This window comes from Drosophila nasuta, chromosome 2L (assembly GCF_023558535.2).
Source record: "Drosophila nasuta strain 15112-1781.00 chromosome 2L, ASM2355853v1, whole genome shotgun sequence".
NCBI lineage: Eukaryota > Metazoa > Arthropoda > Insecta > Diptera > Drosophilidae > Drosophila > Drosophila nasuta.
Genome location: NC_083455.1, coordinates 1,581,680 through 1,600,773, shown reverse-complemented (window position 1 = coordinate 1,600,773; position 19,094 = coordinate 1,581,680). Strand labels below are relative to the sequence as shown.

The window sequence follows — 19,094 nt, the reverse complement described above, 5'->3', positions numbered from 1 at the left end:
CATCACGGTGAGAGTCGAAATGCATTCTTAAATCAACAAAAGTATTTTGCAGATACTTGTATATACTTTTATTCTCTTAATATTATATAAATCTATTAGAATTATTTTTAAAATACCATCGCGTAATTTAGTATAAATATATACATTTGGTACCTGTGATTTAAACGAACATGTAATGTTTTACTTATTTGTAATTCAATTACAAAGATTATTTCATCTATTATTCTCATTTCGCTCGTAATGCTTACGCTTCTTGGGACTCGACTGCTCTCAACACGTTCGAAACAACCCCCGGATAGTACAGAGTGGAGGTGTTCTTATTGCCCAGCCTACGACGATTTCAATTTATTTTCATTGGTCTTTACATGTTGTGTTGTTGTTGTTAAGTGGTTGTAGGTTGTTGGCTCAACCCTACTTTACTGTTATTGGTTATAGCCAGGTTTGTGCTGTATACACACATTAAGCGTGTATAAAACACCTAATAATTTTGTGTGTAATCGCCTAGGTGGGTGGAGTCTCATCTGTGTTGTTTTCAATTGCTTTTGTTGTTCGGATTACTTTTGAATAAATGGCTAAAAACTAACTGAAATTACCAAAAATATTTATTATCTAGCAGCAAGTTTTTTATATCCGGATTAAACGTGTACAAACTGTTTCTAAATAAGTTCAGTACTATCAGTCGATTAAGGAGATACCTAATTAATTAATAACGATAAAGGCCTCTTTTCTTAAAAAGAGGAAATACACTGGATAAACTTGTGAGGATGAGGTTGCATGTTTAATTATCTCAAAGAACACATACATATGGGTAATTCTCGGGTAAATGTCGCGTGCGTCCACCTTTACAGTTAAAAAAAACAAACAAACTAAAACAATTTTAAAAATAAGGGAAGGTTATTCTTAAAACTTGGATTAGCACTATTTTTAGAGCTAAGATTGATTTTAGAAACTTGTTCTGTTTTACGATAAAATATATAAATTCGTTAATTTTTTGGTTTTGCTTACGAATTTGTTAATTTTTCCAATTATCAGAACAGAAAACAAAACAGAAAGAAAATTCCAAAACCATTCTTAGCTCTGAGTAAAATACTAATCTAGAGTTATAAGAGTAACCTTTTCTTATTTTTAAAATTGTTTCAGGTTATGTGTTTTTTGTTCACTGAAAAGATGGACGCACGGTCTGACATCCGTCAGAGAATTACCCATATACTCTCAATCTAAAATTTTCTGAAGAAGCGGGCACCCAAACAAAACTAAACAATCTGATAAAGCAATCGTTCAAAGCGACCGAAATTCTTTCGAAATAATATATACATGCATTTCCGGTTCTGCAATGTAACTATTTTGCCTGTCAAACAAAAAAACAAAAATAAACCAAATGCCTCTAATTAGAACACGTTAGAAATCGTACATTTTTGAAATTCTTCTACCAAAACATATTCATACATAAGTAATTTACAAATCTAAAATGAATCTATGAACACATAAACTTTTTAAAACTGATTAGTGTTTCTGTTTAATGGTGTACGTTTGGACATCACAGTCTTAGAACTAACATACATTCATATACATATACATATGCTATTTATTATTTATTAAAAGCATCCTACAATTATGACTTTGGAGATTTCGAGATATTAAAATGTCCTCAAAACATATTAATCTTTACAGATTCTGGATGTCATTTCGTGCAAAGGTTCCAATTCCTTTCCGGATATCAGTTCAAATTCTTGCACAAAGTAATAAAAATGCTTATAGCAAGCATTTACGTGTGCTTCCTGTAATGAAATTAATCTTTATTTTCAATTTTATGTACTTTTTGTTTTTTTTTTTTTTACTTACCGCGCCAATAGTGACAATTCTATCAAAATGGTGGATGTAGACATGTACAAAAACACGAAACAAACGTGTCAGAATCTTGCGACTAAGCGACAGAAATGTTTTCGGGAATGGCACATCTGAAGTACAAGTTGAAGAATAGTCAACATGGAATGAAATTGCATTATTTTAGATACATAAAAATACGTATAGTCTGAAAGTTCAATTCACTTATATGATTTTATACATTTTTAATTATCTTAAGGCTTGAACAAACAAGACGTAAAATTCAAAATCGTTATGAATCTTGTATAGCAAATGTGATGTGTACTGTTCTTAGTCTCTCGCAATTTCATGGGTAACTCAACTTGGCAATTTTTTATGCTAATAATGATTTTATAAGGTCTGGGATGCCTACTTTTGGGGTTTACAAACATTTTCACGTAACGGCACCTTTTAAAGCCATCTATCAAAAGGTAAGAGGTCTACAAAGAATTCGATATTATAAAGGGCCATATCCTTTTAGAAGCTTAATAGTCTACAGTACTTTGTATATTCCTTTCGCGTAATTAGAAATTCCATAATAAATGGGAGTAATTCCCTGAATAGTTTAGGTATAATAGTCTTGAGTGTTGACATTTGCCTTACCAGTGGATACAGGAAATACAGATTCATTGTTGATTTGCGTCTCAATCCAATCCATTAAAAGTTCAATATATTTTTGGGCAGGCAGTGCAGTAGGTTTTTTGTACCTTAAATTGAATTGAATTTAATAAATACAGCAAAATCAACACTGTCAAGACCTTACAAATCTCCATCTGCCCAAAGATATTCATACCGAGAACCGCCACTCATCGTTGGACACGTCGTTTCATTGCAGTACTCGGATACAGTGCCATAAATCAGATTGATGCGGTTAAAAAAGTCCACGACTATACATAAGAATAAAAATAATATACAATAATAAGGAATATATATATACATATACATATGCAAATATATACAAACCGTGCACCGCTAACCAATCGTTCATATTCTCGCCTTCTGGTAATCGCACTGCTAGGCGGAGATTGATGCCAGATTGCAAACTGGCCTGGGCTTGTTTATGCAGTGAATACCGAATTGTTCCAGCGGTGAAACCCTTCTTTGGTCTGAATGTCTGCATGGAATTGCATTTTAAAAATATATCTACTTTAATCGTTGATACTCAGTGATAAGAACGAAAACAATGTTTGTCGATACAAAAACAATCTTTCCGGCTCTCCACTGTTAGCTTTTCAAATACATACACATACCTTTCCCTTCTGAAAGAAGTCAAGAAACCCGTTAAGGGCCATTGTAATATGTTCTTATATTGAAATAAACACTTTCGTTTGGGAATTATTGAATTACTTTAGCATAACATATAATAATGAAAACAGTGTGACCAATGGGTAACACTAAAAAATACCGATTAAAATACTGACAGCAACATACCGGTTAGTCATATGAATTTATTAATCATACCATTTCCAAGTGTGAATTTATCATAAATTCATGTTTGAAATTCAATTTATTCATTTCAAATTATTGTTTTAGTCAAATTATGCCATTAATAGAGTGAAGTATTATTTAATTGAACTCGTTCTTATCGATAGTATGTTATCGAAAAATGATGCAAACATCGATGTCGCCATGTTGTTTAATAGTTTGTGCATCTCTGTTTTGTTTGTGTATTAAAGAAAAATAAGAATTGTGTTAACAAAAAACAAAAATGTTCTACGAACACATAATACTGGCCAAAAAAGGGCCACTAGCCAGAATTTGGTTAGCCGCACATTGGGACAAGAAAATAACAAAAGCTCATGTCTTTGAAACCAACATAGAAAAATCTGTCGAGGGCATTTTACAGCCTAAAGTGAAATTGGCGCTTCGCACATCGGGACATTTGCTCCTTGGTGTTGTGCGAATATATTCGCGAAAAGCCAAATATCTATTAGCGGATTGCAATGAGGCATTTGTTAAAATCAAAATGGCCTTTCGGCCCGGCATGGTCGATCTACCAGAAGGGCACAGAGAGGCTAATGTGAATGCCATCACGTTACCCGAAGTGTTCCATGATTTTGACACTGCGCTGCCCGAGTTAAACGACATTGATATCGAGGCGCAGTTCTCTGTAAACCAATCCCGAGCAGACGAGATAACCATGCGCGAGGATTATGGTAGTCTATCGCTATCTCTGCAAGATGATGGGTTTGGTGATATTGGCTTTGAGGCGGACACGCCTGAAATGATGCGCGGCCCCTTGTCGGCCAATATGAATGATCAGCTGTTTGATGACGATGTCCTGGCCAACGTGGAGCCGGGTGACCCAAATATTAGACTCACGCAATCAGAGTTGCCCAGTGATCGGCTCGATGGCGACGGCTTTGGAGATTCCTTTGGACAGCCCGCATTGTTTGAGGATGATCTTTTTGGAGAGCCACCGCAAACGGCAACGAGTATCAATAAGGATGTGGACGAAGTGAACAATCCACCCGACTACTCGGACGATGACGATGGTATCGACAATTTTAATAATGCTCCCTCGCCCGCATCCTCGTTGGCCAACTCCGTGGTGGACGACAAAGAGGATAATTTCAATCAGGCAAAGGATCACAGTTTCAATGAGGATGTCAATGCCTGTGGAGCAGATACCACATTAAACGATTTAACGTTGGTGCAGAATGATGACGAGGGATTTGCCCTCGCACCGATCGACGCTACCACTTACAGAGGCACCACCAAGGCCAAGCGCAAGCGCAAACTGATTATTGATGAAATTAAGAATATCTCGGGCGAGGAGATGAAGGCTCAACTGGCGGACACTTCTGATATACTCACCACATTGGATCTGGCACCGCCAACGAAGCGTTTAATGTACTGGAAGGAGACTGGCGGTGTGGAGAAGCTATTCGCTCTGCCATCCCGCACCATTCCCGCCCGAGTTCTGCTAAATAACTACAACCGACAATTGTTGTCGCACTCGACACCCCTGGAGGACTTCTCGAACATTGCCCCCATGGACGTGCTGGCCCTGGAGCTGTATGCTCACGAAGGCGAGAGCTCACTCATCATAGTGAATAAGAAGGGACGTAAGCGTAAGAATGATGCTTCAGCCAATCCCATTGCTGAGCTGGCAGCGGACACAACACTGACACAGAGCCTGGCCGCTCCTGAGTTGATTCGTGAGCAAGAGAAATCGCTGGCCTTGTCAACAGTTTCTTTGGACATTGGAGCGAAGGAACAGGACAGCATTGCGCCACAGAATGACGCTACCATTTTCGATGATATGCGCAGTCCGGCTCTGTTAACACTCAATGAACTGGAGAACTTCTCTAACCTTAATGAACTACCATTGACGCCGCGCGATGGTCATCATGATATGGGTGATGATTTCCATCATGGCGATATGACTCCCGCCGGCTTGGATCATGGACAATTAACACCCCACCATGGCGGAATAGGTGACATCGATTGCATACCAAATCTGCCGCCCGATCAAGTCAGTTCGATACTTAACGAAACCGAAGAAAGACCTATCAGCGACGTGAATAACTTCAATAAGACATGTGAAATATCGACGGATTGGAATGATTATGATTTCCCACCATCGGTCGGACTGCAAAATGCGCCGGCAGATGAGCAAATGGAAAACGAAACCGATGAACAGTTCGAGGAGCGAGTGCTGAATAAGAGGGCTGCTCAACTCTTCCTCGATGTCAGAGTACATTTTAACAACAACGATCACCTGAGTCTATCCCAGTTAACAGTTCGGAACTCAAGGAAACAGGCCGCCCAAAAGTTCTATTCGCTGCTTGTCCTAAAGAAATTCAAGGCGTTACACATTACACAGTCGGTGCCCTATGCTGACATAACGGTTACTCGAGGTCCTCTCTTCGACAATCCGAAATTGTAAACTCTGGCATGTTTGCATGGTTGCATATTGCAGCAATTGTTACAATTACAAACAAATAATTATATAATATTTTATAATTACTTAGTATATTTCTTTTATTAAGTCATTGAGGGAATGTTTTGATGGTTTCTTTAAAGCAATTATCTATAATTTAAAAGTATTTCTGTATTTATTGAATATCCTGTTGAAATGACATAAGCAAACGCTATGAGAAACAAAAAAAATTCAGTAAATTAGATTCTATATGTATAACATTGTCTGCTAATTTTAAATGATAAAATTATATTTTTGTGACCAAATATAAAAGTCGAACACACACCCAGTTCCCTAGATGGATTAGAATGACGATGAATGGCTACTAAAGATGAATTCCACTAACTGTAAGTAGCAGACAAACTTTAAATAACATTCTTTAAATAGTAAACTCTTATCATATATTATTTATTTTATAGATGGCTGGATCTACGCATTAGAATTTCAACTTTAGTAACCAATTTACAACTTTACCGCCTTGTTAACAGCATTTGACAAAGATTTTGTAGAGTAAATTTTGTTCAACTAGCAGTAGGATCACGACAACACATAATTGAAATAGTTTTAAAATTTATTATACAGGCATCATCACTTCTCAGCACATGTAATTTGAATTATAGCAATTATGAATGTACAATAAACAACAATGTATTTGAATTTAGCCATCAATCATTACTCCACATTGTCGTATATATCCTCCATGCCCGGCACATCTCTTAGCTTTTGCAGGAATACATCATACGCCTTTTGATCATCCACTGCCAATTGTATGAGGTTCTACAACGAAAGTAATTTAAGTAATTTGTAAATACTACAAGATAAGGTCTCTGTTACATTTGGTGTAAACATATGTTCGCTATTTTCAATAGAATAACCATTCTGAGACAACGTTTTGCTGAGTCCAGTTAGATGAGCTGGAGTACAGATGAACTGAATTTGGAAGAAACGAAATCATTCATACATAAACTCTTTAAACGGTTATCTAAAGTACTTACATTAACTAATCCAGACTTGGCATCAACAACTTCAACTTCTTCTGCGCCAAATTGAATAGCGTCCTCAGTGGCCTTTTCCTCCAGGTTTTCGGCAGTTGAACTATCATATCTTGTCTCAATTAGCCCAAAATCTTCAAACATATGACCAACATCAACGAGAACACCGCTGAAAATAATTTGTTCTTGGGGTGTGATTAAATGTTGTTTCTTGTAGTATTGCTTTCGTAAGAATTTAAACTTACCCAGATTTCTTGATCATTGCCGTTGAGTCCATCTTAACTTGGGCAATATTGTCGGTATAAATGCTGCATATTAAGTATACGTTTCTCTTGAATCGTATATCCAGTCGATGTTTCCTCAACTGCGCCTTGTTACCCTGACACTTTTTGATCGTGTTTTGTATGGTTCCAATAGGCATGTTTTTCTTTAGAGCATGATCTATTTCCGACCGCAGTAGAGAGTTAACAGCCGGATCCGCCGATTTGCCCTCTTGAACTGCTAAACGAATTTGCCTGGAGATCTTTGTGAACAACGCTGCTCGCTGTCCGTCTTTTTGGGCCTTTATATGTTTTATATTCGCCCATTTTGAATGGCCGGCCATGCCGCGTATGTCACATTGGTTAAATTGAATCTTAACATTTTGAATGCCAATTAGGAATAAACGTCGAAACATTTTTTGTACGCAAAACTGTATTAAATAACTATGTATATTTTTACTAAAAGCAACCGCATGCGATTGTAGTGTGCAGCTATCGATAATAAGCGTATCGATGTTGTAGGGTTGTCACCATGCAAATGACTTAAAAATTATTATTTAATATTCAGGTGTTTGGCGGATGGCTTGACTGTTCTATTGTAAGTACTCACACGACTGCTCCGTATTCAAAACTCCTTGGGCAATGGACGCATTTGTAGGGCTGTTCATCAAAACATAAATTATACATTTCCATGCGGGGAAATTCCTTCGGATAATTTCTTCTGAATGAAATCCTCTGTGATTATGAAGACGAGTTCGGGTACTGAGCATATTTGAATGGACGCCCACGATATGAACTCGCAAATAGTTTGGAAGTAACCGCTCTGTGCGAACGCCTTTGGACTTTTCGAATTGAATACTTGGAGCTTTGACTTCGCTTGCACAGATGTTCGCATTGTCGATTTTGCAGTACATTTTGTAAATGACCAGATTCACATTAAAAAGAATTGGCAAAAGAATTGTTTGCTTTGCTCCCATCTGCGCTGAAAGTTTTTAGAATTTTGAGAAGCATTTGTGTTTATCGTATAGCATTTCCGCCAAACCAAGTTTCTGCTCTGACTGCTGAGAATCGTTGAAGCCGATGAAGGAAACTGAGGCAATGGCACAAGCGGGGCAAACCTTTTCTATGCTTATCGTCAACAATGCTTACCTTTTTAAAGAGCGTCTGTCTACAAAGTACAGAGTGACCGCAATCCCAAATCAAAATATAAATTTTAAAAATACTACATTACTTATTATATCGATAACAATCCGATATAAAAAATCTGTACTTATTTGAATTTACATCTTAAAAACATCTTAATTAATGTTTGGATATTAGTCTTTAATAATAATTATAATAATTGTCATCATTTGTTTCAATATTAAGAATATTAAGAATATACCAAAAACTTTCTACTTGCTTCAAACCAAGATTTATCTGTGTGCAACAATGAATTTGTTTCTATTGACTGGCCAAGAAACCGGTTTTGAAAAACAACAACAAATGTAAATTGCCATTGTCTTTAGGCCTTAAGAGCTTTTTCAATGCACAGCTTTTGGTTGTATTCGCAAGCATGACATGTAAGACGGTCAACAGTTTAAATTAAAGTTGAGTTGAGAAAAGTGCGTTTTTCCTGGCAATATTTTTATTTATACGTACAATTTGTTACAATTATTTGCTCAATTTCAAGTATTCAAAGGTATCTATAATTTTGATGTTTAAAGAAGTGAACGCCACTCGAAGAAGTTTTATGGTGGATGTTCATACTTACGAACTTAGATGGAAAAATATGCATTGAAGGCATTGAACTAATCAAGGCTACATGTTTATCTTTTATGACATTACTTTAACCTTGTAACAAACACAATTTACTGAATAATTAGCGTCATCTTAGGAGAATCTTCACGTCAAATGCAAAATAAGCAAAAGCTGCCCATAATAAGAAATTACTTATGATGTGGACACCTGTCTTTTCGTGTGGGAGAATTGACTAAAACTGATTGAGCTTGTTGCTGATGAGATCATGATTATTTTTTTTTTTTTTAGTTTTAAACCGGGCCGAAGAAATCTGCACAATAACATGATTGGAATATGAACTCTAATGTATAGTTAAATGTTAAATTTATTGCAGGATTCCATTACAATGAAAAGAAATCGTGCCAACGAAAATCAAAATATTTATGTTAATATATCTACATATAAATAGTATATAGTGTTTTAATCAACCTTATTACAGATTGCGATCACTTCATTATGAAGACTCCACTATTTTCGATAGCTATATTTGCCACACTGTTGTGCAGCAGCTTGGCTACATTTGGTGATAAAGCTATACTCAAAGAGAAGGATATGATGAGGAAAATAGTATTCGATAAAAAGACACCTGATGTATTTTATTGTCCGATGCAGAAACCGTCTTCAATGAACAAAATCATTGTCACGTAAGCACACAATACATTTTGTTAGAAATTCTTAATACTTAATTCAATGCAAAATATATTATAGAGCACGGCCACTGCACAAATTGTGTGAATACGAAGGAAATCCTTTACCTCCAGAATATAAATCGGACTGTTATATGGATATTGACGAGTCAGATTATGCATGCAAGGAAAAATATAGAATTATGGTAAGTTGAAACATAATAAGTGAAAGGGTTTGTTAAATTTAATTTAGGAAAATGAGAAGTTTTTTTACGGTCGGATAAAAAGTTGTTAAAAAGTAAAAAAAAATAAAAAACAAATTCTAAGTTACTAAGTTATTTTAACTATTTTGGGTTATATGTCATAGACTTGTGCTGTGACCGTCAGATTGGTATTCGAATAAATCATATGGCCAATAAACACAATTATTTTGAGTTTATCTGATGATTTAAGTTTTCTCATCAAAATATTGTTAGTACCACTATATTTTTATAAATAACTAACATTACCGCCTTACCAAAATATTCACATTAAAACCTATTCTGAACTCCATTTTGAAATAAATTGGTTATATTATATTCTCTGCGACTGCTTTGAAATTGGAGCTTGGAAAAGACCTTTATCAAATATTTGTAAAAATAACGGATGATAGTCGCCTTCAACTAAAATAACTTTTTAATATACAGTATTCAATAATGCTATAATCAATAATAAATAATTTATGATAGAGTTACAACCTTGCCTATGAATGTAAGTAAATGATAAATGCACTTTACAAAACAACCCACTTTTGCTTTATTGTTTCTGGAGGCACCATTAGATAAAAAAGAAAATAAATAAAATGTATAATTTAATTAATAATTTAGAGACATCACATCCCACACAAATTGTAGCCTAATATTGAGTTTTATTTAATTGCAGAAACGTTTCGCCAAAGACGAACCCTAGTAAAATAATCACAAAAACAATACAACAAACCCTAACACCTTGAATTGAAACAGCAACAACATATCATACTTAAATTATGTATTGTACATTATCATACGCACAATACGCTGGCGGCTTTCAGTAATTGGATCACACGACTAAATACCGCAATACATGCTGTACTTACAATTATCCATATACATACATACACACATATACTCCAATACCTATATATATAACTTATACATATATATTCTGTACCTATTACTTATACTTAGAAAAACTTTTATTATACACAACACAACTAAAAAAACTATAACAAAATGTATAGAAATGATCATATTTTGTAATTAAATATGATTGTGTACAATTTAAAAAATGAAGCTAAATCACTATCGATTTAAAGATATTTTGTCGAAAGTGATATACAAAATTGATTTTTAATTAGATTCATATCAACTTCTATTATAGGTAAACATTAGCACTTAACGCTGGTTTCTAGAATATGTTTTCGAAGCTAGATGTTTATAGCATACAAAGATAATCTGATACTGGCTTAAACTAATATCATATTACCTATGTATCTTATTCATGGGATTATGGTTTTGGGATATTCATACCAGAATTAAAAAAAAAAAAAATATTCCTTTATTTCTTTTTATCAAATTTTCATTTTTCAATAAGAACTTTATTATTTGAAAATTGTAAGTAAGTAGTGTTTCACCTATTACTCTTCTCCATTACATAAGTGACTTATTATCTGTCTATCTATTTCTATTTTCATTTAAATACTTTGATTTAGATGCGCAAATTTCCTCCGGGCAGCGAAGAGCCGTTCAACGGTGCACGACTTAAGCGATTCATGAATTTTGATAAGCTTACCAACTGAACCCGACATAGACGAGCATTAAATACTTATACATTATATGAGAGCTAAAATATTTCCTAACAATAAGCTCAAAGTAATACCGAATTTCACTTCAATACCGAATCTGTCTAACACATTAAAAAAATTAAAACAATTAAAATAAATTATGTATATTTCTTGGAATTTGAATAAAGTGATATAAACAATGTACTGCGAGACTAAGATGGGATCATATGTACATATGTATTTTCGTCGTGTATATAAATAGTAAAGTACACATATTTGTGCTGCTTATCAATGAAAAACAATATATTGCGACTTCCATTGCGACACTCGCATTACTTAATCTCGACGCTTGCCGCACGTTTAGTCCAGTCTGAAAATTCATTGACTTAATACAAGTACTGCTATTTTATTTGTCTTCGGCGCGATGAACAAGAACTTGTTCCTGCTTTTCATTCTGTTGCTGGTCACAGCATGTGTCCTGGCAAGCAGTGGTAGTGATAGTGACAGCGACAGCGATAGTGACAGTGGAAGCAGTAATCGTGAATATGACGGCTACTACGGCGGAAAGCATAAGCACAAGAAACACAAGCATAACAAGCCAGTTTATCCAAATCCATATCCCCAAAATCCTCAATATTTCCAATATCCACAATATCTACAATATCCGCAATATCCGTATCCGTATCCCTACAACCAAGGATCTTACAATCAGCAGCCCAATTATCAGATTGGCACTGCATACCAACAACAGCCACAGCCATATGTGCCTCCTCCTCCACCTGGATATCCGCCTAGTCAGCCACAAGCTCCGTTGCCACAGGCTCCAGCTTATAATCCCGGGCAGCAATCGCCGCTGGGGCCTGGCCTTACTCCTGGACCTAATCCTGTGCCGCAACAGCCACCAGCTTCTAGTGTTATCAATCACTCACTTAAAGTCAATAAGGAATACAAAGAAAACTTTAATAATCATGTGGAATCAAATGCTTTATAAATTGTTAAGCTTAAAAAATGTTAATTCATTTTAAATTTTCGATGCTTTAAAAAATTATTTTAAAAGAAATAAATTGAAAAATAAGTATTTCTTTTATAGGTACATTTCCAATTCGTTTCGATATGTACTTAAATCTTGTAGCGTATTTTGCATTTTAAAAATTGGCGCTGTATCGCGCTTATTATGTGGTCACATTTATACTGTGGGTGTACTTCGATAATATATCGAAAAATACGCAGCGAATCTAATTGCTTAATTTTATTAATTATGTCTAATTCAGTGTGACCGACGGGCATATTATATATGCAGCCCTGGGAAATTTATATAATTTAATTGTTGCTATTACCAAGTTACAAGTTATAAGACTATTCAAATACTCATGGATAGTGCATTTGATAATAGGCAACAGACATATCTGACTGAAAGCACAAGATTTTAACGAAAAAAAAACGCAATATAAATGAGCAGAGCTGTATTTTAAATCATCGATGGTGAATTACCAAACATTAATATTACCGATACTTTTAAAGTATCTATAATATCGGTGTTTTACCATCTCTAATTGTATTCCAAACAGAAAACAAAAAAGGATTGTTTTTGTTGAAATTAATGTTAGAATGTGCAAAACAAGTGTGTTAATGATTTTATGTGTCCTTGTGTTTTTCGCACAAATACCAAATGGTGAGTGTAATTTTTTTAATTCGTGAGAACTCTTGGATTTGGTGTTGTGTTTGTAGCAAACGCGTACATATGTACATATGCGCTTGAGAATGTGTGATTGTGCGCGCGGTTGTTTTGTTATTCGACGCGCAAATGAAAATTTATAATCGAATTAGGCACTTGTGCTGAACGCTTGCCAATAACATGCGAAGCTGTAGAAGTGGTCTTGCTGCTTAACAAACAGTGCAATACAACAACATTCACGCATACTTACAAATAAATATGTATTCATACCAGTTGAGTGCAAGCAAATACAGTGCTTGGCTTGTTGGTCTTACGGCAGCCATTGTCCACGAGTGCCAAATGATTCCTGTTAGGCAAGAGCAACAGGGTTACAATTCATTCTAATAAGAATACTAGGAACAAAACAATAATGTTTTTAACGTTTACATTATACTACAATGTGCAGTTTGTTCCAAATTTTTGTATTTAACTATAAGTCTTACATGTTTTTTATTGGTTGTTCTTACATTAATATATCTACAGTGGCCAATCACCGTTTACCAAATATGTTGCATAGTTTTAGGCTAAATATTTATTCAAACAACAAACAACAGTAAATTCTTCAAATTCATTTTTCGCTTCCAAATGCTATGTATTTCGTTACAAATTTTATTAAATTCAATTCCCTATGGCAATAGACAAATCGTAAAGTCGTCCCAGATGCATTAAAAATATTGTATTTAAATTTATCTTAAATTAATTTAATTTCAATTCGAATTTTAATTCTGATATTAACATCAACTAAAAAAGTATTCTCTTTTTATTTTATTATTCAAATGAAAAAAATGTATTTTTGTTTATGTACTGCTATTTTGAAAATGCGCAAATATACATTGATTTGCTCTTAGTCGTGGTTGAAACAGAAAAATATAGGAAAATCAAAAGTGAATTTACAATGTTCTACTTTGTTGTTGCTGACGACTTGTAACCATTAGCTTTACGCTATTTTGGGTGCGCAGGACAATGCCATACTCAAATATAACGTCCTCCAATCGAGTTACTGGCAACAGTTTAAAATTGCGCAATACGGAGACTAGCATCACTTTTATCTCCAGAATGGCAAACTTCTGTCCAATGCAATTACGTTGTCCAGCACTAAATGGAATAAAGGCAAAGGGATGGCGATTTAGAGTGCTATGAGGTAAAAAACGATCTGGTTGAAATTCTGAGGGATTTGGAAAGTGTCGGGGGTCTCGCATTATATCAAATGCATGTATATTGATCTGCGTGCCTTTTGGCAGAATCAGACCATTTACCACACATTCCTCTGTGCAAATACGTCCAAAGAAAGGAACTGATGGGAAGAGGCGCAAGGATTCCTTAATCACACACTCCATGTAAGTCAAATTATTGTAGTCGAACACGGTGAGATCGCTGTCGTCGTTCGAAAATGCTGCAGCTCCTCGAAACAACGTTCCTGAACATCTTCGTGTAGAGCCAACATGAGAAGTGTGAATGTGAGACAGGTGGATGTAGTGTCGTATCCTTCGAACATGAACGTGTTAACTTCGTCACAGATGCCCTGGTGATCGATAAGACCATCGTCCTCGGCTGCCAAAAGTGTGTCCAACATTGCATATCGTTTTTTTCTTCCGTAGTCATCAACCGATTTGGACTGCTGTTGCTTGAATTGTTCTCTCTTTCGCTCGATGATCCGGCTAGAGAAGGCATGTGCTATCTGAAGATTCGTCACGTGCTTTCGATAACTACCAAACAGATAAAAGTATGGTTTCAGATATAAAAGCGGATTGCAAATTCGTTCTACTATAACTTCCTCTATAGCATGTATTGATTTTCGATACTGTGCCCCTTCCACCATATCATCGAGCTTAACGCCAAGAGCAGTTTCTAGAGCATTAAATAAGCAAAAATGTTAATAAAGAGAATGATTTCCATTATGAGGAATTATAGAATTCATTGTGATATTCTTTCTAATCTTTACCGCAAATATTGTTGAGCGTAAATTGTGGAAGGATCTGTTTTAGCTCCAGTTCAACATTCATTTGTTTTTGCAGCACTTTGCTAAGCTTTTGTGACTCCTCTCTGTAACAATTGTGATATTAAAATAAGCCAGAATGTTATATCGAGGTATAATTACTTGAAAATATCTAAAAAGTTTTGCAAAACATTGAAATGAAACGCAGGTGTCAATAGTTTCCTTCTGAAGTGCCACGTTTGATCTGAAAAGTGATGTAATCTTTATATATATTATATTTTCGTGTTTTTTAGAGTATGGAATTACTTACCAGTGCTTATAAGCAATCCTTCGCCCAGAAAGGGCCTTAATAGATCATAGATTACATTCTTGGTTATTAACTTTGTACTTTGCATTATCTCCTCAACATCTTCAGCCCGCACTGCATTGTACATGGCACAAAAAAGGAAATAAAACAAGTAACTTTTTCCATTTGACTTCGAATGTGCGTTTCGTACAAATTTAAACAGCATCGCTGAAGAAGAAAATTAATTTTACTAATCAGTAATTGAGTGGGGTACGTAGATTATATGCTGAATACTTACAAGGCGTCATTTGTAGTACATCAAGATTATTACCGAATCTAGTCTTGCCCGGCACTACAAACACTTTTTCTTCCAGTGGACTGGCATCTTCAGTCTGTACACGTTTCGCCAACGACAGGATAAAGTATCTGCTGTTAAGTTTTTTCAGTAGGATCCAAACTGACAAGAGTAGAATCGCACTTAAAAATAGAATCGTCAGCATGATAATATTTAGGTTTCACGGAGTAGATCAACCGCCGCAATCGACGGCAAAATAAACATTGAACTGAGGCAGTGATAATACAGATTTTTGACTCGAAATGACACATATTATAAATGTACTAATTATATACCGATTACACTGCGACACAGCGATGGGTAATTATCTGATTGATAATTATTAATAATGATAGATGATCTGGAACAGATCAAGTTGTACAATCGCAAATCTATTTTTTTTTCTATTTTGCTATTTATTTTTTGCAGTGTAGAGGGTTCATCAGATAGACCTTTTTCCAATCAGTACCATTTTTATACCCGCTACCCATAGGGTAGACATACCGACCCTATAAAGTATGTAAATTCTTGATCAGCATCAATAGCCGAGACGATCTAGCCATGTCCGTCTGTCGGTCCGTCCGTCTGTCCGTATGAACACCTAGATTTCAGAGACTATAAGAGATAGAGCTATGATTTTTTTTCGACAGCATTTGTTATGTTTGCACGCAGATAAAGTTTGTTTCAAATTTTAGCTACGCCCACTTCCGCCCCGCAAAAAAAGTCGAATAACAAGCGTAATTTTAAAGCTAGAACGAATTTTGGTGTATACAATAAAACCTATATTTTCGGTATATTTTGAAAGTAATACCGGAATATTTTGCTTATCTTCAAAATGGGTAGCGGGTATTTCACAGTTGAGCACACTCGACTGTAGCTTTCTTACTTGTTTTTTTTTTTTAATTATTTAAATGCTTATTAAGTAAAAATGCTATCAAATGCTTAGGATGCTCTACTATTATCATGATTAGAGTAGAGTAAAGGAAACTTCAATGCTAAATATTTATTCTTGGTATTTACAAACAATAGTAAATTCTCCAAATTTATTTTTTTGCCTCCGAATATTATGTATTTCTTTATAAATTTTATTAAATTCAATTCCCTATGGCGATAGACAAATCGTAAAGTCGTCCCAGATGCATTAAAAATATCGGAAAAATGTAATTAAGTTTATCTTAAATGAATTTAATTGCAATTCGAATTTTAATTCTGATATTAACATCAACTAAAAAAGTATTTATTTTCTTTTTATTTTATTATTGAAATGAAAAAAATGTATTTTTGTTTATGTACTGCTTTTTTGAAAATGCGCAAATATACATTGATTTACTCTTAGTCGTGGTTGAAACAGAAAAATATAGGAAAATCAAAAGTGAATTTACAATGTTCTACTTTATTGTTGCTGACGACTTGTAACCATTAGCTTTACGCTATTTTGGGTGCGCAGGACAAGGCCATACTCAAATATAACATCCTCCAATCGAGTTACTGGCAACAGTTTAAAATTGCGCAATACGGAGACTAGCATCACTTTTATCTCCAGAATGGCAAACTTCTGTCCAATGCAATTACGTTGTCCAGCACTAAATGGAATAAAGGCAAAGGGATGGCGATTTAGAGTGCTATGAGGTAAAAAACGATCTGGTTGAAATTCTGAGGGATTTGGAAAGTGTCGGGGGTCTCGCATTATATCAAATGCATGTATATTGATCTGCGTGCCTTTTGGCAGAATCAGACCATTTACCACACATTCCTCTGTGCAAATACGTCCAAAGAAAGGAACTGATGGGAAGAGGCGCAAGGATTCCTTAATCACACACTCCATGTAAGTCAAATTATTGTAGTCGAACACGGTGAGATCGCTGTCGTCGTTCGAAAAATGCTGCAGCTCCTCGAAACAACGTTCCTGAACATCTTCGTGTAGAGCCAACATGAGAAGTGTGAATGTGAGACAGGTGGATGTAGTGTCGTATCCTTCGAACATGAACGTGTTAACTTCGTCACAGATGCCCTGGTGATCGATAAGACCATCGTCCTCGGCTGCCAAAAGTGTGTCCAACATTGCATATCGTTTTTTTCTTCCGTAGTCATCAACCGATTTGGACTGCTGTTGCTTGAATTGTTCTCTCTTTCGCTCGATGATCCGGCTAGAGAAGGCATGTGCTATCTGAAGATTCGTCACGTGCTTTCGATAACTACCAAACAGATAAAAGTATGGTTTCAGATATAAAAGCGGATTGCAAATTCGTTCTACTATAACTTCCTCTATAGCATGTATTGATTTTCGATACTGTGCCCCTTCCACCATATCATCGAGCTTAACGCCAAGAGCAGTTTCTAGAGCATTAAATAAGCAAAAATGTTAATAAAGAGAATGATTTCCATTATGAGGAATTATAGAATTCATTGTGATATTCTTTCTAATCTTTACCGCAAATATTGTTGAGCGTAAATTGTGGAAGGATCTGTTTTAGCTCCAGTTCAACATTCATTTGTTTTTGCAGCACTTTGCTAAGCTTTTGTGACTCCTCTCTGTAACAATTGTGATATTAAAAATAAGCCAGAATGTTATATCGAGGTATAATTACTTGAAAATATCTAAAAAGTTTTGCAAAACATTGAAATGAAACGCAGGTGTCAATAGTTTCCTTCTGAAGTGCCACGTTTGATCTGAAAAGTGATGTAATCTTTATATATATTATATTTTCGTGTTTTTTAGAGTATGGAATTACTTACCAGTGCTTATAAGCAATCCTTCGCCCAGAAAGGGCCTTAATAGATCATAGATTACATTCTTGGTTATTAACTTTGTACTTTGCATTATCTCCTCAACATCTTCAGCCCGCACTGCATTGTACATGGCACAAAAAAGGAAATAAAACAAGTAACTTTTTCCATTTGACTTCGAATGTGCGTTTCGTACAAATTTAAACAGCATCGCTGAAGAAGAAAATTAATTTTACTAATCAGTAATTGAGTGGGGTACGTAGATTATATGCTGAATACTTACAAGGCGTCATTTGTAGTACATCAAGATTATTACCGAATCTAGTCTTGCCCGGCACTACAAACACTTTTTCTTCCAGTGGACTGGCATCTTCAGTCTGTACACGTTTCGCCAACGACAGGATAAAGTATCTGCTGTTAAGTTTTTTCAGTAGGATCCAAACTGACAAGAGTAGAATCGCACTTAAAAATAGAATCGTCAGCATGATAATATTTAGGTTTCACGGAGTAGATCAACCGCCGCAATCGACGGCAAAATAAACATTGAACTGAGGCAGTGATAATACAGATTTTTGACTCGAAATGACACATATTATAAATGTACTAATTATATACCGATTACACTGCGACACAGCGATGGGTAATTATCTGATTGATAATTATTAATAATGATAGATGATCTGGAACAGATCAAGTTGTACAATCGCAAATCTATTTTTTTTTCTATTTTGCTATTTATTTTTTGCAGTGTAGAGGGTTCATCAGATAGACCTTTTTCCAATCAGTACCATTTTTATACCCGCTACCCATAGGGTAGACATACCGACCCTATAAAGTATGTAAATTCTTGA

At 35.2% G+C, this 19,094-nt stretch overlaps 7 protein-coding genes and 1 pseudogene across 11 annotated transcripts in view; 4 read left to right on the top strand and 4 right to left on the bottom strand.

Moving 5' to 3' along the window:
* Window positions 1–1,485: 1,485 nt before the first annotated feature.
* Window positions 1,486–3,255, bottom strand: LOC132785816 (MOB kinase activator-like 3). Of its 2 annotated transcripts, none has more exons than XM_060792099.1 (6): window positions 3,108–3,255; window positions 2,827–2,977; window positions 2,627–2,750; window positions 2,467–2,570; window positions 1,843–1,958; window positions 1,486–1,778 (listed from the first exon to the last, which is right to left on the bottom strand). In XM_060792099.1, exons 1-6 carry the CDS (start codon window positions 3,153–3,155, stop codon window positions 1,659–1,661), a joined length of 663 nt encoding a protein of 220 aa, XP_060648082.1. In that variant the 5' UTR covers window positions 3,156–3,255; the 3' UTR covers window positions 1,486–1,658. The 2 variants fall into 2 exon arrangements, with proteins under 2 accessions (XP_060648082.1, XP_060648091.1); XM_060792108.1 differs by having other exon boundaries at window positions 3,114–3,253.
* Window positions 3,256–3,482: 227 nt separating this feature from the next.
* Window positions 3,483–6,445, top strand: LOC132785789 (double-strand-break repair protein rad21 homolog). Its single transcript, XM_060792069.1, has 2 exons — window positions 3,483–6,135; window positions 6,208–6,445. The coding sequence occupies exon 1, from the start codon at window positions 3,572–3,574 to the stop codon at window positions 5,753–5,755; it is 2,184 nt and encodes a 727-aa protein (XP_060648052.1). The 5' UTR covers window positions 3,483–3,571; the 3' UTR covers window positions 5,756–6,135; window positions 6,208–6,445.
* Window positions 6,342–8,113, bottom strand: LOC132785800 (probable transcriptional regulatory protein Nwi_2729). 2 transcript variants are annotated; one of them, XM_060792080.1, is made up of 4 exons: window positions 7,026–8,086; window positions 6,784–6,949; window positions 6,623–6,718; window positions 6,342–6,565 (listed from the first exon to the last, which is right to left on the bottom strand). In XM_060792080.1, the coding sequence occupies exons 1-4, from the start codon at window positions 7,454–7,456 to the stop codon at window positions 6,461–6,463; spliced, it is 798 nt and encodes a 265-aa protein (XP_060648063.1). In that variant the 5' UTR covers window positions 7,457–8,086; the 3' UTR covers window positions 6,342–6,460. The 2 variants fall into 2 exon arrangements, with proteins under 2 accessions (XP_060648063.1, XP_060648071.1); XM_060792088.1 differs by lacking the exons at window positions 6,342–6,565; window positions 6,623–6,718 and having other exon boundaries at window positions 6,833–6,965; window positions 7,026–8,113.
* Window positions 8,114–8,580: 467 nt separating this feature from the next.
* LOC132785836 (uncharacterized) lies at window positions 8,581–11,446 on the top strand. 3 transcript variants are annotated; one of them, XM_060792132.1, is made up of 4 exons: window positions 8,581–8,602; window positions 9,259–9,463; window positions 9,528–9,651; window positions 11,175–11,446. In XM_060792132.1, the coding sequence occupies exons 1-4, from the start codon at window positions 8,596–8,598 to the stop codon at window positions 11,259–11,261; spliced, it is 423 nt and encodes a 140-aa protein (XP_060648115.1). In that variant the 5' UTR covers window positions 8,581–8,595; the 3' UTR covers window positions 11,262–11,446. The 3 variants fall into 3 exon arrangements, with proteins under 3 accessions (XP_060648115.1, XP_060648127.1, XP_060648119.1); XM_060792144.1 differs by having other exon boundaries at window positions 10,367–11,446; XM_060792136.1 differs by lacking the exon at window positions 8,581–8,602 and adding an exon at window positions 8,609–8,721.
* A 144-nt stretch (window positions 11,447–11,590) lies between these two features.
* On the top strand, window positions 11,591–12,339 carry LOC132785829 (nematocyst expressed protein 4-like). The gene has a single exon (XM_060792120.1). The coding sequence runs from the start codon at window positions 11,671–11,673 to the stop codon at window positions 12,235–12,237; it is 567 nt and encodes a 188-aa protein (XP_060648103.1). The 5' UTR covers window positions 11,591–11,670; the 3' UTR covers window positions 12,238–12,339.
* A 460-nt stretch (window positions 12,340–12,799) lies between these two features.
* Window positions 12,800–19,094, top strand: part of LOC132783728 (bone morphogenetic protein receptor type-1B) — a 54,900-nt gene continuing 48,605 nt past the window's right edge. Inside the window, exon 1 of the mRNA XM_060789076.1 lies at window positions 12,800–12,918. Coding sequence (XP_060645059.1) covers window positions 12,855–12,918 — 64 coding nt within the window. The 5' untranslated portion in view covers window positions 12,800–12,854. The remainder of the gene's footprint in view (window positions 12,919–19,094) is intronic.
* On the bottom strand, window positions 13,691–15,745 carry LOC132798577 (probable cytochrome P450 4ac1; annotated as a pseudogene).
* Window positions 16,753–18,791, bottom strand: LOC132798564 (probable cytochrome P450 4ac1). Its single transcript, XM_060810472.1, has 5 exons — window positions 18,527–18,791; window positions 18,253–18,456; window positions 18,105–18,186; window positions 17,948–18,048; window positions 16,753–17,853 (listed from the first exon to the last, which is right to left on the bottom strand). The coding sequence occupies exons 1-5, from the start codon at window positions 18,726–18,728 to the stop codon at window positions 16,910–16,912; spliced, it is 1,533 nt and encodes a 510-aa protein (XP_060666455.1). The 5' UTR covers window positions 18,729–18,791; the 3' UTR covers window positions 16,753–16,909.